General features: G+C 32.8%; 1 protein-coding gene across 3 annotated transcripts in view; it reads left to right on the top strand.

Annotated features, from left to right (window-relative positions):
- The window catches only part of LOC127875473 (sprouty-related, EVH1 domain-containing protein 2-like), a 34,910-nt gene continuing 16,118 nt past the window's right edge, over window positions 1–18,792 (top strand). For all 3 annotated transcript variants that reach the window (XM_052420549.1, XM_052420548.1, XM_052420546.1), the window contains exons 1-3: window positions 1–132; window positions 5,862–6,036; window positions 7,001–7,169. In XM_052420549.1, the coding sequence (XP_052276509.1) occupies window positions 110–132; window positions 5,862–6,036; window positions 7,001–7,169 (367 nt within the window). In that variant the 5' untranslated portion in view covers window positions 1–109. The remainder of the gene's footprint in view (window positions 133–5,861; window positions 6,037–7,000; window positions 7,170–18,792) is intronic.

Below are 18,792 nucleotides of genomic sequence, written 5' to 3'. Positions count from 1 at the left end.
GATTGATTGCAGTGTGTGATTTGCCATTTCCTGTGTGGATGAAAGAAAAAGAATTATGTTATATTTTGGACGAATACTGAAGAATTCATTAAATTATGGAATATGAAAGATGACAGAGAGTTTATCTAAAGAGTAAGTTACCCGATGATACATTTTTAACCGCCTGATAACACTGATTTTTTAGGTAATATCGGAGTTTTAGTTGGCATGTAATTAATTGGGATTGATCGTTTCGCATCAGTTTTCACAATCCTTTTAATGACAGCCGTTAATGTCTTGTATTGTCTTAACGTCTTCGAAAACAAACACATTGCACTAATTTACATTTAACTTATAGCGTTGATTTGTCTCCTACAGCTTATATCAAGGAGGTTTTGGAAACTAGGTCAACCTCTGGGATTGGTTTTTCCATTCATAATAATTTGTGAATGGAATACATGTTTTAAACTGGACATTACACTGATAAAGTACAATTACAGAATATACAGCAAAGCTAGAAAGTTTGAATATAAATAGATAATCGTTATAAGAAGCTTGAATAGTCTTGGATCAACTAAATAATAAAGTTAAAATGAGGGTACATTCACCATATTATATCTTCTTTGCCTTGGAAGTTTGATATTTTTGCTAAATATCCTTCACCCTTTAGTCATTTCCTCTTTATGAAAACTTGGGGCCTTTTCATACATTTTGGCATGCATTGAAATTTGTCATTTAAGTCTTCAGATTGATCAATGTAAACATTGGAACTAAATAACTGCAGTACAAAACAAAACAGAAAAAATAATCTATCCTCAACTGGGCTACAACCATTGACCCTTGGAGTAAAAGTCTATGCTCCCACTGTGAGTGGTGTATTTTATACTTTATATAAGTAATCTGTGTAATGTCAGAAAATATAACTATAACAACAGAACTTTACAAATAATTTGATTTGTTCGCATTTGTAACACTTTATTATTATTCTGGTCTTCAAAAAAACTGGGCCACTTGTGGGCAAAGAATGTGTGATAATAATACAAACAAAAACTATAATTTCCATTTTATATTTTATGAGTTTATTTATTAACATTATATAAAATTTACAAGTTAAAAGCCACACACCTTGAAATAAAATACATGTTAATCAATACATATAGATGCAATTTGAAAGTGTGCAATATTGTCAGTAAATCTATAGCCTATATTCTAATTGGTTAAGATAAAATTAAATGTTTAGCCTAGTTAGCAAGTAATTTATTATTTTTCAAACGGCACCGCTTTTAAAACCGAAAGTAGGATTTTTAGACGTATACGTCTGTTTCGACAAATGTGATTATTGTTAAGCGTAAAAAAGCCAGATTTCTACCTTGTAACCACGAGATATATTCTAGTTGGCATAGATAAAATATTTTTCTAATTTATACTTTAATTTACTATGTCAAGTAAGGTGTGTGGCTTTAAAAATAATATAAATGTGTTCTAGCATATGACATGCTACATAGTGGCCAGAACACTTTTACTATGCGTTATTATAACTTTAGATTGAGATGTTGATGATTGAAACAGAAAAATATTTCACATTTGTAAAGCACCAATCTATGTAAAATTAGTTTTTTTTGCCTTAAATCACACTGAATTTTCTAAAACAATTGATACTTATGTTTTTTATTGCTATTTGTGTCACCCTAAAAGTCCTTTATCTGGTTGGAATCGTATACTGTGAAAATCACTAAACACGTAAGTGCAAAGTTTGTATATCTCAAGGTTGTCTTTTCTCTGAAGCCATACAAATGACGCCCAATTAAGATTTCTAACTTGTAACAAGGCCAACAAGAGGCCTTTTCCGCTCTATGCTACGGGTTCAAATATCGGCCCTATTCCCAATGCAAATTTGATTGTTTTTTCCCAATTGAAAAAAATCCCAATTAAAAAAAACCTGCACTTATCACACATGTTCATAAGATTTTGTAAAATTTTAATATGCTATCAAAAAGGTCGTTATTCGCCAGTTATCAGCTTCTTTGAAATACAAGAAACACTATTGACATGCGATTATTTTTTTTCCCAAAATGTTTTTTTTACGACGCAAAATTCCAGTGAGGCGTTTTCCCAAAATGGAGTGGAAAAGGCCTGCCCAATAATTGCAGTTATCACCATTACATGCCATTTTGTGGCAGTCAACACGGTCGATTGATTTCAGCAGTATAGCTTACCTCATGGAAATTATATTAAATAAGACTGCCGTAAAGCGGCTGGCTAACAAAGCGTCTAATGTCATTTTAAGGAAATGTTCAGGGGTTGAAGAATTTTTCCAGAGCCACTCACCCTGCAGGGCAAGTAGGCCTGACAATCCACCAGCCCTTCACTTTAATCTACTCGCCCTGCATTAAAAAAATAGATATCTATAATATTTATAGTTATGATCAACCAGAACCCTCTAAACTTACTTAACATAGTGACACTAAACTGCAAACAAATTATCTACATTATCTGATGGATTAGATTTGCTTTCCTTTCTAATTCTTTCTGTTCCCTGTCGCCACCACCTTGCAGATATTTTAAAATAGTACCCTTTTCCATTTTAATATTTCAGACGAACTTTTACTGAAAGACACGCTTGATTGACAAATGGTTACAATATGGTACATTTTGCCTAAGGCTTCTGATCACGAAATTCGGAATTATTCTGTTTATTAATAATTATTTGTTTCTGTTTATTTTTAATTCAATATAAGAAGTATTATAATTAACCAGTGATGTATTATTGTTTTATTGATATTTATATTAAAATTCACGGAATGACCAATATATTTAACAGTTTTATTCACTTTTAATCGATTAACTAAGAGCACTTACAACGACGAAAAGAGCGCAGCAGATTTCAAGAAATATTTTTACTGTGCCCGTGACGTTATTTTTCATTGTCAAAACGAAAGTGCAGTTTCTTTGTGTACTAAACGTATGATTTGTATGTTCGAAAAATTGTTCGCAATTTGTATCGACGTGGAAGGAGTTCTGGAACTGAATTTATATTTCTCAACTTGAAAAACAGCACTCGCCCGGACGGTCGAGTATTTAACAAATTTTACTCACCCGACCGTCAACTTCACTCGCATATGCGAGCGGTATATGCGAGCGGTCGAGTGGATTCTTCAACCCCTAATGTTGAGCAGGAAAAATGTGTCTTAAAAAAAGCTATTTGCTGAAATTTGGCGTCAGAATTTATAATTTGGCGCCAATGCCGAAAGACAGTGGAAACTGATTTTCAGGTTTAAAAATCATCTAAAGATGAAATTTTAATTAAATGGATATTTTAAAGCACTGTAAATATTCAGTATATAACTGTTTCCTCGAAAATATCATCACTACAACAAACATTTGCGCATCTGAAATACAGGCAATTTTAATTGTTCATACCATATATGATTCATAAAAAAAGTTGCAAAAAGTGATAATTAGTCAAAATGTAAACAAATTTTTGTCAGATGTGCAAAAGATTTGGTCAAAATCGGTCTAGAAATGCCCAAAATCAGTACAAAGATAGGGCTTTTCAATTTCTGTCCATGGACAGAATTGATCTATATTTAAACACGTGCGGGTCACATGTTAAACCATGTGATTCGCTCGAGGCATGGACTGAAGCATGAAAATAAAAGCACAAACTCACAAGTTGGGCAAGTGGCCAAATTACTTAAAAGCTACAAATATGTCATAAAACAACTATTTTTTTTATCATTTTGACAAAAAAAATCTGATATATATATATACACACACAAACAAGGTAGTTATCTCTTGACAGAGGAAAATCACCTTCTTCAATACTTTTTTAAGCCATTAAGTGCCTAAATGGCGGTAGATTTTCGTAAAATATGTAACATTTTGTTGGGAAAGGTTGCCTCGTGACGAACAATGACCACAAACCGCTACTTGCCAATATAAACTACAAGAAAAGACTTCTTGAACTCGTAGAAATGATAGGTTGGCTCTCGTCTGACCGAACGTTCAGTGTCGATTTTATCAAGAGTAAAAGTATCGAAATACCCCAGCTACCGAACATAATCCGCATAAGTACAATAAACAAATAAGACTTTATCAACTAACAACACAGATTTGTCTTTTGCCCACACCAAACACTAATATAATCGTTATGTTTGAATATTTATTTTAATTGTGTACGATGATCCGTCCTTCTCCTTACACTATTTATCCAACTATTGGTTCCGCGCCTTAGAGTTACCGAATATCTGACACCGAGAATCTAATTTAACTTGAGCGTCTGATCGGCATGGAGCTGGACTCAAAATTGCCGATAAAAAATTCCCGATTTACCACGATTTCGACGTAATATCGCAAACAAAAGGACAACTCTGCATTGTAAGTTAATATACTCATATTTGTTAATTGTACTAATGTGAATTATGTTCCATAGCTGTGATATTTTGATAGTTGTATGTAGGTGATTTTCCTGTGTCAAGAGATACCTACCTTGTTTATCAATAATATATAATTTTTTTGTCAAAATGATGAAAAATGTTGTTTTATGACATATTGATATTGTTTAAGTGATTTTGCCACGCGTCCGGCACCTGTGGTTTAGTAGTTGTTCTTTGTTTTGAAAAGGGCCGAAGTGGAAATCACGTGAAATTGGCGCTCACGTTACCCAATTCGTGTATACGTCACAGGTTAATAATAGTCTAGAGGATTCTGTTATGTACACAGGGGTTTTACCTTATATAACAGACGCCGAATATTGGCGTCTTCCCCCACCAAACTAGGCTGTTTTTTTCCCCTTTCAGAACCAAAAATTCCCCCTAAAAATTTTTTATTTTTTTTTAATAGAAAGATGTGTCTCATGATTATAATCACTCAATTCTTTTTCAATTTAATCTTGCACAACGTAATAAATTATGAAAAAAACAATGAATATAGTGCAAACATGTACAAGTGTATTGTAATAATGAGAGAGTAAGTAAACAAATCTCCCCAAAAGGGGAACGCCGCGAAAATTCCCACACGCACAATTTTTCCCCAAAGTGAAAAAGCACAAAATTTCCCCCACATAAGGGCTAAAAGCCCCTTCCCCCACAACCCAAAAAAAACCCTGGTACATGATTAAGTTTCGTATCTTTGATGCTTTCGGCATTTTTGGCACAATTTATGCTAAAATCAGTATGGAAGAGTTAAGCTTTAGAATGTATCTTACTAATATTGATCAATTCTGGTCAGTTGAGAAAACCAAATTGTTGTGAGAAATATCAACTCGGCCGGCTTTAATAATATGCGATGCTATTAAATTAATTGTATTAAAAATATTGTCTTCATGCTACATGTATGTGAAATAAACCTATGTCACAACATCTACATGTAGGAAAGGTATTTACCATTATAGTTCATATTATAGATTGATTCATATCAAATGGAGAAGTTATTTTAAAGGTACAAATTATTAAATTAACACAAAAAAATAAGAACGCATTGCTAACTGAATATTATGTAATTTTGAATATGACTGCCATATTTTAATTAAATTTCACATTATGATGTGATATGATGTGAAACTCCTCATCTTTAGCAATAACAGTGCAGTTTTTTTCACGAGTTTGGAAATGGGGGAGGTCCCTTTTGCAATTTGAAAAATTGCATTGTTTTGATTTAAATTGTCTCTGAAACATAGACTTAAGCTTAAATAAATTTTTGGTCAGTACATGTGATATATCATGATAGTACATGTTTACAAAGAGTAATTTTAATTCAGTAATTTGAAAAAAAATCCAGGATTTTTTGTCTGTGTGGTTCTAATAAGTCGTTCAAGACCACAAATTAACTTTAAATGAACACATGAAGGAAAAATCTTTATAACATTTATTTGATATTTTCAGTGATGAAACACTTGTGCGTGTGCAGGCACAGGTTATGACCCGTGACGACTCCAGCGGTGGGTGGGTGCCGATGGGGGGCGGGGGCCTCAGCTATGTGGGCCTCGTACGGCGGGTCAGACCCGAGGACAAGAAACATGAATACATGATCTTCGGACAGAGAATTGTGGATAATTCTGTACGTGTTTTACAAAGTATTGTAAACACCTTTCTTTTTGTTAACAATAATAGGTTTTATGTTGTGTTTATAAAAATAACTGTTGCAGCATAAGCTTGTAACAGTTTTAAAACATATATACAACTCTCTTATATAATTTTATATAAATTGAAATTACTTTGTAGTCTAGAAGCTTTATAGCTTGAAGGCTACATTAATTGTCCCCTACCGGTTTCACCGGAGGGGACTTATGGTTTGCGCTCCGTCTGTCCGTCCGTCACACTTTTCTGGATCCTGCGATAACTTTGAAAGTTATGAATATTTTTTCATGAAACTTAGAACATGGATAGATGGCAATATGGACATTATGCACGTCATTTCATTTTGTTTCTACGTCAAAAATTCTGGTTGCTATGGCAACAAATGGACTAAAAATACTGCTGAAAATGGTGGTTTTCTGGATCCTGCGATAACTTTAAAAGTTCTTAATATTTTTTCATGAAACTTGGAACATGAATAGATGGCAATATGGACATTATGCACGTCATTTCATTTTGTTCCTACATCAAAAATTGTGGTTGCTATGGCAACAAAAAAAATCAATAAAAACAATCTGAAAACAGTGGAATTTCTGACAATGGTTGAGCCGGTAGGGGACCATATTGCTTGACAATAGCCTTGTTAAAGTTGCTCCTGAAAACCATTGTAGCTAGGAATTAATCAGTTCATTTCTCAAAAATAGAAAATTGCTCATACCATTATTTACTTTCAGGATTAAGATAATTTCTATTTAAACTGTCAACATTGTAACTGTATGTTGTATGCTTTTAACTTGTGAATGGTTTATTGCTTCTATTGCAAGAATCTTCTTTAAAAAAAAAACTCAGTTGAAATATTAAGTATTTGATTCAATGAGTCTTTTGGGTCCTATGCATTCAGAAATGTTGCAAACAATTATTGAAATATTCCATGAATATATTTTCAGGTGGTTTTAAAATGTGATATTAAAAAGGACATTAGATATACAATACCCAATCCAAAGTTTCATCACTGGCTTATAGATGACAAACGATTCGGGTTGACGTTTGAGCGCTATGATGATGCGAAAGCTTTTGATAAAGGAATACGTAAGGCTGTAGCAGATTTAACAAATGGTGAGTTTAAAATATTTAACTGTTTACTCCATACTGACATGTCTTTGAGCTAGGAGCTATTTCATCTTGTGATACATTTCAAGATAAGTACAATAGTATCTGTTGTTCACGCAACCTTGTGATGTGCACATTGCCCAACCAACAAATCGTTTGCTGATTTTAAGTTAGATGTTGCGGGAGAGTTCACATGTTGAATATGTGAATACATATCGACTGTTTGGTATAAATCTGTAATGGGTCCAATGCTTTGAAAGAAACATGATAAAACACATTTATTGACAATATATTTCTCTGGAGCACTGAGTAAGTTTTGCAGGTACAATTTACATGTAGGCATAGTATATACTGCATGTATTGTTAAAATAATGTACCGGTAAGACTAAAGCTTTTGATGTGACGAATCAACAAAAAATGGTTTGAAATCACATGGCAAACATTATTGTTCCTCAAATTGAGGAATAAAATAATTTGCAGTTCAGGTATTTTTTAAAGACATTAAGACAAAAACTACAAATCTGAAATACTTAGTTTCTTGATCATATGGAAAAGAAACGCATTATTTTAATTTTGTGGACCGTTTAAAAAAGGGACATATTATGGGAACACCTGTTGCAGGGGGTTAGGCGGATGGGACGTGCCTTGGAGAAAGTTTTTAGCTAAATCAATAACTGCATATTTTCTCCACAAAGCAGGATAACCAGCCAGATTGTAACCCAGACCTTTAAACTGGCATATTTTGTGACAAGTTGTTGTGTGTTACAAATTAAATATTAATTGATGCAGGTTTTTTATCTGATTTTGGGGAAAGGGTCTGGCCTTTTTTGAGGATGGAAAAATCGCGCGAAACGCCTAATTTATGGGAAAAATAATGAAAGTCTCAAATAATCAATTTAACATATTTTACTGTTTTAAAACAAATTCAATGCAACAGATAATTTAATTATGCAATATTTTTTTTTTATCTATATATATCATTGTTTTGGTAAAAATCTCTGTAAGAGGGGAAAAACTCGTCTATGGGAAAGGGCCGGTACTCGGCGGGTCTCAACGAAGAAAAAAAAACTGATTGATGATGCAAATGTTCTAAATTGTAGTGTTTCAAATGCAATGTCAGATATTTTTAGGGCTTTTTGGGCCCAAATTCAGCCCCATTTTGGTGCTTGAAAGTGATGTATTTTTCCACTCTTATAATTTCAATATTTCGCTCTCAGTGTATGCTTTATAGTTCTGCAACAAAACTCCAAAAACCGTATTGCAATATATTGTCAGTACAAAAATCTGTATTGCAATATATTGCAATTTATTGCAAACTTGTACCAGAATTATAACTCGCCAGCTTATCACCCAAACCATTTAATTACATGAACATAACCTTTTCGTCTGCCATTTAGAGAACTATTATAAAGGCTTACAAGAAGAATAATAACTGGAAAGAGGTCGTGTCACTCATCAGAATGTTGTTACTTAAAATTTGTTTTGATCATTATTATTCTGTTTATAATAACATCAATTTACATTTTGATGTAATAAATTGTGTTGTTATTTTTTGTATTGCCATAAGCTTCATCTTAAATTTAACAGTATGACATGCAAAAGCAGATCTTGCGGACTCCCATGTAACAACTGTACTCCGTATAATAAACTTTTTAGAATGCTTTCTTTATGCAACAATTTATTTTTACTCAACAGTAAACACCGATTTGTTTTGTTAACCTTGATATCATTATATCGGATGGCTTTTCTGTACGAAATGTGGATGAAGTTTTGTAGAATTTTCATACCGGTATGATAAAAATTGTATCGCAATTCAATATGCGGATTGCGTATTGCGATATATACCGATAAAAAAAAATTACCGGTATATTGTTGCAGCACTATTGCTTTCTCTTGAAAAAAATGACTTTGGACTCATATTGACAAAGTTTGAAGCGTTTTTGTATTGTGTTCCTCCCTAGGCAAAAAAAAGGTCAGTTTTCGGTCGCCCGACCGTGTCTTCCGAATCGGCGTCGACCCTCAACTTTTTATTGGGGTTGCCAAAAATAATTTTTTTATTTATTTTTATTTTTTTCATTGTCGTTCATATAAGATGTAATATCAAGCAAACAAAGCATATATATATCTACATGTTTTTCTTGTTGTAAGCTTTAGTAGCCTTCCATTTCTAGTACCCGAGAATAAAAAAAATAAAATAATAAAATCCCTACCTACCGACCCCGTTTTTTTTCCAAGGAGATAAGAAACGGAGCTTTTTTTTTGGCCCTATTTTCATCAAACCAAATTTAAAGTGTAATGTCATGTAATATTTGCAGCAAAGTCTTTGAGTAATGTTTTATAAGAAATAGAGCATAAACAGGTTATCATGCTTATCAACAAAAATGTAAAAATTCTGCTTTGGTCCTAAAATTCCCAAACTAAAGGGCCTCGAAACTTTACCTTAGAAAAAACATGCACTGATACTCTTTAGTTTGACATAAATTGAACTTATTAAAAAGTAAGACAATCTTTAGAGTCTTTATAAATAATGGGCCTAGATGATGTTTAATACAGTCTATACATTACATTTTGCTCTGACAGACTTGCTGTTCCCTGTAGTCACAAATTTTCTGCACAGTTTTCATCATGTACATGTATACATACTTTAAAAAACTTACAAAAAATGTGAAAAAACACTACCAATATAACAAAATGTTCATTATGTTGAACCCACAAGGTTGCAAGCATGATAAGCGCAGAATTTCCAAAGCCACTTGCCCTTCAAGGCCATTGGGCCTGACTTTTCACTCGCCCAACAGCTTAATGTGCTTGCCTTGAATTCTTTTATTGAAAAAAATTTATTTTTGATAATAAGCAGCTGTGGGTTTTTTTCGTTCCAGTTTGGGTCCGGAGAGGGACCCATGCGGTCCCAATGGGAAAAAGTATATATTTTTCCCAAATTGGACCTTAAAACTCCCTATTGAAGGTTTAAAAAAATATATTTTTTACTAAAAATCAACATTTAATTAATCTCAAGTCCAGTTCTATCAGTTGAATCTTAGTTAATATTCTATTGAAATCACTTGTAGTCTCAATTTTAAAGTATTCTTAGCAAAAAATCATAACCACTTATTTCCCAATATTAGCGAAAATGACGCCATTCTTTGCACTCCAAAGGGACCTGGCCCCATTCCCAAAATGGGGAAAAAAACTGCGCAGCAAACGAGGACCTTATACTTATCTTCAATCCATTTCGTTTTGGATATGGTTTTATTTGTATGTAAGTTTGTGAAAAATATAAACGCAAAAAAATTCCCTTTTTACATTGTACATTTCCATCATGAAGGGAAACCAGTTCTAAATTAACAACTCATATATATTAACTCTGAAACAATCCATCTTGAAGTTGAGCATCCAGGGTTCTCGATAACTTTTGAGCTAACAGGCCCAAATATGGAACCAACAGAGCTTCTGGGGGGGTTCCGGGGGGGGGGGGGGCATGCTCTCCCTGAAAATGTTAAAATTGAGCACTTGATTCCCTGCATTTTGGGCCATTTTATGGCTATTTTAGTGGTCAACCAGGCACTTATATTTGAGCAGTTTTGTGTGCATTTTATTAATTTTAGCTTTTTTAACTAACAAAAGATATATGGAAAAAGCTCTTTATTACTTTTGTAAAATGTTAACTCAACATGTGATGAACAGAGCGTCAAAATATTTTACTGCTTTTTGACCGATTCCAATATGCGCCTTTTCATTGTTGTTGTTGTAATACGTTAAGGGAGATAATGAAGCGACATCTTTGCTTAATAGCAAATAGGAGCCAAATTATCAAAAAGACAATTAAATTTTGAAAAGTCAATTGCCGATTTTCCAAATCTAAGCGATTTTCAACCGGCTAAAATCTGATTTCAAACGGCTGATTTGGCCGGCGGCCGGCTCTTATTGAGAACCCTGAACGTCCATGATAAAGTTTACAATCAATTATTTCAAGACTTTGCTTTTGCCTAGTCCTGCTGGACAGTTGCCTGCTGACTTAAATTGGTTAACTGAAAAACAGTTTCATGGACAAATTATGTTGTTAAATTTTGCTACTCTGTTGATCATGCATCATTCAATTTTATGAATTATTGAACTGCCTATGCACAAATTCCATTGATTGATACAAACAAATACATGTACAAATTAAGTTTAATTGTCACAGAAATAAAGACCTATCCTGTTGTTTTGTTCAAGGTATAAGCACTTTATAATCAATATATGATTTAAAGCAAGTTCAACCTCAAAATAGTGCTGCAAATTAATTTTTTAATGCTTTCTATTGGTTTTGTAGGAGTCTTGGCATGAATTAATATTTCTGATTTCGGTCAAACACGCTTGCTGGTCCAGGTCAACTGTATTTAACTTTACTTGCTGGACCTCAACTTCACTCACAAATTGCAAATTCCTTTCCAGGGGTGGATTTTTATAGTCCTCATTAGGGTAATGTTATCTAGCAGTAATTGCATGCTTAACATTTGTTTAAAGTTTCCTTCCCTGTAATTTGACATCCTATTCAACAACATTGTTTCACATTGAAATTGAGAATAGAATGTTAGTGGATACACACCCATGTCAAATCTTGTGTCACTGTCTACATGAATAGTGGGTTGAGAGGGGGTCACATTATCTCATTCATTCAAGTAAACAGTTTGTCTCTGTTTTGCACAAAAGTAGGTCACATTCTACATTGACCAATAATGTAATTGTATATTTGACAACCAGCCAACTACCTGAGAAAATGTATCTGGTGTTTCATTGATAAAACTGAACCTATACCACTGCTTATAACACATTGTGTGAAGGCCTATTGTTATTTCTCCCTGTGAATGAAGTTTGTAATGGCTGGTCTGATCCAGTTTGCTGTACCGCAGTTAATGACAAGTACTTAATCCTGTTTGTGAATGAATTATAATAGTCCAACATTACAAAAGTGGTTTAGCACAGTTTTACCTTAGTTTGGTTAATTATAAACCACATATCTTAAGTCAATTCTTTCAATGTAGTTAATGTTTGTTTTTTAAGCTTTTGCATTTTTGTTTTTTAAGTTTGCTAAGTTAATATTGCAATAAAGTTGTTGTTGTGAAAAACCTGTCCAGCGTTTTTTTCTTATTTATAAATCCATGGGAAAAGGCACTTTCCCAATTAGAGAAAAAGCTACAAATTTCCGAATTGTTGTCAAAAAAATTCCAGTTAAAGGTTAAAAAACAATACAAAATAAATTCTATGAATTAATGCAGCATTTAGTTAGTTTCCCTATGCAGCTCCATGGCTTGAACCTAAGTAAATATACATGTAATATTGACAACTTTACAACACTTAGTTATCATTTTAAAGTATTTGGGAGCAACAAATCTCATACACCAATTTCCCAATATTAACACTTAACAACGCAAATTTTCCGTATTATAGACGTTCTTCGTGCACATTTTTCCCAATTGGGCTGGTACCGGTACTTTTCCCAACTCAGGGCAAACAAATCGCTGCTATCAGTATTGTAGTTTTGTTTATCCAAGCTTTAGATTATATAAAAACATTGATTTAATACAACAGACATACACTGTAAGGTCTTATTTGAATCTAATGGAATTCCTCAAATATATAAAAAAAAAGTTGTTGGTTTAACATATAAAGTTGCCATTACATGCTTTCCATGTTGCAATAACAAATAAATATATTGGAATACATACATGTCAGCTGGAATGACATACTGGTCTATTTTAGGCGGGCATTGCTTGTTTCAAATCGTAATCGTTTGCAAACAATAGAAACAATGGCTAATGTCCGCATTTAAGTTATTGTTATTGATGTTCAATTTAAAGAACTCCTGAATAGGCTGCGTCTAATTATATTGCTTACATAACCAGTGGAATGAGTCACATTGATTGGCGCAGTCTATACAGTTGAGTATGAGTTCATCATAATGGAGAAACACAGCATTCATTCTTCAAATAATTATGGGCCACTTCAACTTTAGTCTGTGTTTTAAGGAGTCAATGCCCACTTGAACCCCTCTGCCATTTGGTGATGTGTAACACATTGTTAACCCTTTAGTTCACAATAGTTGATGTGGATTTTGTGAAAAAGTAGAGACAAAATACACCAAATCAGCTCAATATTGCTGGTGTAAGGTACATGTAATGTGGTCAAAGTTCTGATTTTCAAGCATTAAGAATGAGTGTAAAAATAGACTCTGCTCACAATGTTATTGTGTATTTTGTTTGTCACTTTTAAATAGGGATGCAAGAGGTTGCAAAAATTATTAACCGCTTAACCTTTTTCTGTAACCGGTTATTAACCGGTTAACGGAAACGCCTTAAGTAGTTCAAATCATTATGAGTTTGTAAAAAATATCTTACCGCTCGAACCGCTCTGTAGAAATAAAAGCAATTTCAAATGTGAAATCGCTTGCGTTGATAACATGCCAGTTTCGTAACAAATGTATTATATAATTTATTTTAATAATTTTTTAATGTATGCTTTATATTTAATTTATTTTTTTCTGAGTAAATGCACAGTAGTTAAAAATTAAAAAACTACACAATGTTCATTTTCACGTGTTATTAACTTATTTTTGGTTGGGAAGCTTATATTATCCCTCATAGTGTGTTCCTATGTTCATTCCGTTTTAATTTTTGAAACTCATATTTGCTTTATATTGAAATGTTTGTTTTCCCTTTCGATTCAACATAAAGTGGGTCATGTGTGTTCAACGAATTCTTATTCGTTAATTGTATATTTTGTTGTTGCATTTTAGCGTCTGTAGCCGAAGTATTAACGTAAAGTGGGTCATGTGTGTTCAATGAATTCGCAACTCTTCTTAGTCGATAATTGCATATTTTGTTGTTGCATTTTAGCGTCTGTAACCAAAGTATTATCGTTTGATGTTCATTATACAATTACAACATGTGGGTAAAATCAGGGACCTATATTGTTTGTATATTATAAAGGTCCCTGATAAAATAAGGGACACGAATGCAAATTAAATTAATTTGGAACGAAATGTAAGTTGAATATTTTATATAATCAGTACATTTATTTAATAGCTAAGTAACTAAGTAATATGATCTCAAATACTGATAGTTACGTTTGTTTGTTTAAGTACCATAGTGCGCAAATGTTAAGCAATTACACAAATACTAAATTCAACGTTTTTTTGTTTAAATTTTTTATTATTTCATGTTTAATTATTTAATTAGTTAATAATTTTCTTTCTTTAATTAAACTTGCATCGGACGGTAATGGTGGAATCGTTTGACGTAAATTATAATAATGATATTAATTTCTGATTAAAAAAACGACGTTCACTCGACAAGATTTTAACTACAAATGCAATTCTTGATTAAAATTTACATTGTGACTTATAAACACAGTATTTTCGCAAGCAAACAGTGTTAATGAAACATCAAAATAAGCCGTCCATTGTCTCAATTGTTTTTTTATCGCAAGTTCAATAAACGTGTCAATTACGTCTTCGCTATTGGCTCCCACTCCCCGCAGTTCACTAGTTAAATTTTCGCGAGTCAAACAAAATTATAATGTTAGTTATAAAAACGTACCCCGTATTTGTTATCAGAAAGGTATTGATTTATTGCTTTATTGCTCAAATTGTTGATACGTTAATTATTACCGTCGATGGTGCGGCATGTTGTTCTAACTAGTCGCCAGCGCAAGTTGGCAGTATGTCATGCACAAAAAGTAAAATCTTACGAATAATTCCATGAGAAAACAATCAAATATTTTTTCCAGGTTAACCTTTTCTTGAAAATGTAACTGGTTAACTGGTCGTTCCGGTAGGTTAACCGGTAAATCAGTTTACCTCTTGCATCCCTACTTTTAAACCAACCACTAGACTCATTCTGTCATTTTATAAGATTTTCCATGGTTTTAATGTCAACTGTATCAAAGCATTGTTTTTAAAGTATCTCTACCTGTGTTTTTCTCTCACCATTTTGGAAAAAGGCCTGGTCCCATAGGATTGGGAAAAAATATGGTGTTTTGACTAAAATTGGGAGGTTAGTGTTGTTGTCCTGCTAACAAATGCATTAAAAATTATAATTTAAGTGATCTTAATATTTTATTTATCAAGGTTTTAGTTATAGACCTGGATGGAAGATGAACTAAAATGTGGCGGACTAAAAACAAATTGCTGTGTTTTTTTTAAATCTTCAATTGGAAATTTTTAGGTTCCCATTTGGGAAAAAATTATACATATTTACATTGGTAATGTGGAAAAGTACTAGCTCTGAATTTGAACAAAAAAACACTGTTTTACATTTCTATACACAGGATAATGAAATACACAATGTACCGCAAAAGATGTTTTGCTAAAGTAAATACAAGCTTTATTTTATGGGTAAAAGAGGAGTATAACCAAATCAACTGAAAAAAAGAAAAAGCTTAACACTAGTGATATTCTATATAAAATGTGTAATCATTCTGAAGACAAATGCTGTGCATATGAATATGTTTAAAAAAAATCTTAAACTTGGCCTAAATGTTGAAAATTACATGTACATGTACATGTATATGAGCATCTTGGGCTTTATCTCATGGTTTTGGGAATATGACCAGTTCTCATGAAATTGGGGAATTTCGTCAATTTACTCTAAATTTAGACATAATTAAATTATTTCATATAAACTTTTATAAATATTGGTGATACAACTTACATATAATAGTATAAGTTATTTCCAAACATTAGCATATTAGTAAAACGGATATCAGGGTTTTTTTTTTGGCCAGATTTTATAGCCGAAATTCGGCTATGTTCCCGATCCCCAAAAGTAGTGGAGTTGCAGTGTACTTTTTTCCCAAAATGTGGCAAAAAATTCCCAATTACAAAAAAAAAAAAAAGGTTTTTTTTTTTTTAGAAAGAAGTCTAATGTGTATTTTATCTCAATTTTAATTCAATTACATCTAACAAAGTATTATATGATTTTGTTCTTTTAATTTGAATGATTATAAAAAGTTATATCAAATTTAGTATTTCCCTAATCAGTGGACTTTTCGTGTGGAAAAAAAGGCTAATGAATTTATTTTCCCAATTTCATGAAAATGCCGATAAAATTCCCAATTCCAAAGCCATGGGCTATCTTCCCAAAAAGTGGAGAAAAAAACCCTGGATATTACAACAGTTCAAAACTCCTTATTTTAAGACTTAAAGACATATTCATTACCAAAAAATAAAAATTAAAAACAAAACAAATTGGGATCTTATAAAGTTGATTTGGGAAAATAAGATACATTGCACTGTTTGCCATTTGGAATGTGACCAAATAACGGTTATACAATTAGCAAAAAAACGCCAGCACTATCTAAAACATAGGATTGGAAATTCTATTTGTTTTTACTTTTTTTTGAAATTTAAGGAATCAATGTTATGTTTGTGTGTGGAGGACCTTAAAACAGTTTTCTGGGAGTGTAAACATATTCAAACTGTATGGAACCAATTGACAATTTTTCTAGAGAAACAACAATTAAGAATAAAACTGTCTCTCTTAAATATCAGTTTCGGTGTAAATACTTTTAAAATACCAGAAATTATTAACACTGTTAACCACATTATTATTTTAATGAAATATTTCATATTCAGCGTGAAATACAAAAAACAAAAACCCACTTTGAACTGTTTTATAAATTATTTAAAACTAAAGATCCAAATTGAAAAAGAAATAGCCCTCAACAACGATACACATAATATTTTTGAACAAAAATGGAAACACATTTAATTTTCATAATCTACTTCAGTTGTTTATCTACCCCACTTTATGCAACTCATCTATTGATTAATTATTATATATTAAAAAACATTTATCACAAACATACAAAGCAAAAAACCCACAAACCAACAACCTTTAAATCTTAAGAAAAGCACAAGGTCAAAAATATATATAAATATTAGCATATATTTATAATATGTTTAACATTATCATTACAGCATGTTATAACTTCGTTCTTGCTAATGCACATGTTAACATTATATGTTTTATATTGAATGAAAAAAAACAACAGTTTAAATGTTCAAATCAATTTTCTAGTCTGCACTGAATAAAATTTTTTTATGTTGGTTATTATTTTTGTTCTAGTAATTTGTGTCCCTCATATCAATTGGGATGTACACTTGTCATGAACTTTTACACTCGTTTTCTTGATCGGATAGGAACATTATCTAAACTCTTCATGTTTAGCTATAATGTGGCACGTTTGTGTTCCTGTTTCAACAAAAGCAAAAGCTTGAAACAAAAGCCATTGAGTGATGTCTGTTACCTACAGCATTGATTCAATAACCACTTATGAGTCAATATTCCCCGGCACATGTGAAGGGATGGTTTATTCATGGGATTGTTAGTTGTTACGCTGGGAATATTTAGGACATTCTACTATCCCATTTATTGAACAGTGACACAGTGACATTCTGAGGAATGGGCCCTCGTAGAGTACTTTCATACACATGTATATATTGATGACCTGAACCAGTAACCTGTTACATCTACATGACTATCTGTAGATGCCCAATCAATAGTGGGTTGGTCTAGCATTTTGTTACAAAGGTGCACATATTGCTGTATAACCAATTGATTAATTGATCAACTTGGTCAATCAAATGTTTGTAAATTGCCTGAATAGTCATGGCTTAATGTAAGATTAAACAAAAAAGATTGATACTGTTACAACTTGAGAAATTTGTATAAATGTTTCTTTTATGTTATAGAATAATTTAAATATTTAAAGATGATAATTGGCATGGCATATCTGCAGTGTACGAGAACGTTTTGATTTATAATTATAACTGCTGTAAATTTGTCACTAAAAGTGGGTTCCCACTGCCAATCCGATCAACTCGATCTTCCAGATCACCAAAATTTTCCGACCAAACCCGACCAAGCTCGACTAAAAAGGGTATACACGACTTCTTCTCGACCTCTTGTCGATAACACACGACCCCCACACGACTCATTCACGACGTCCACTCAACCATCTTTCTGATTTCCGCTTGATCATCTCGACCTATACGTGAGCCCTTTACGATCTCAGCTCGACCAAGTGGAACTCGGCTCAATCGCCACCAGATCTTCACAAGACCAGATTGTGATGGTCGTACAACAGTCGTACAAAGTCGCGAACGGTCGTGTATTGAAACTTTGAGAATAAAAACTTTAAACATTGTTGTTCACTTAAATCATCATGGATTTTTTTACTAGATTTAGCAGTTTCAGTCGCCTTTTTGCCATTTCTTGGCATCTTTGGATGTTTACTTGAGAAACAAGCACGATGTTTTGCACTTGAGTTTCGTTTTAGTGGCATGAGCTCGTGTATGATCGAATAGCAATCAGGAAGTGATCATGTACGGTCGAGTAGACGTCGGGTAGCAGTCTAGTAAATATGTACATCAAATCGAATAGAGGTCGAGTGGATCGTGTTCCAATCTAAAATAACTTTGGAAGAGGTCGAGCAAATCGGGTAAAGATCGTGTAAAAGATGTCAATCCGGTCGCCACACGATTGCTTTATGATCAACTAGATCTTCTACTGGACTAATACACGACCACTTGCCGAGCGCTTCTCGATCCATTTCCTACTCGACCGCTACTCGATATTTTTTGACATGT

This window comes from Dreissena polymorpha, chromosome 3 (genome assembly GCF_020536995.1).
Source record: "Dreissena polymorpha isolate Duluth1 chromosome 3, UMN_Dpol_1.0, whole genome shotgun sequence".
NCBI lineage: Eukaryota > Metazoa > Mollusca > Bivalvia > Myida > Dreissenidae > Dreissena > Dreissena polymorpha.
Note: the sequence above shows the minus strand (reverse complement) of the source record. Positions and strands in the feature narration are given on the sequence as shown.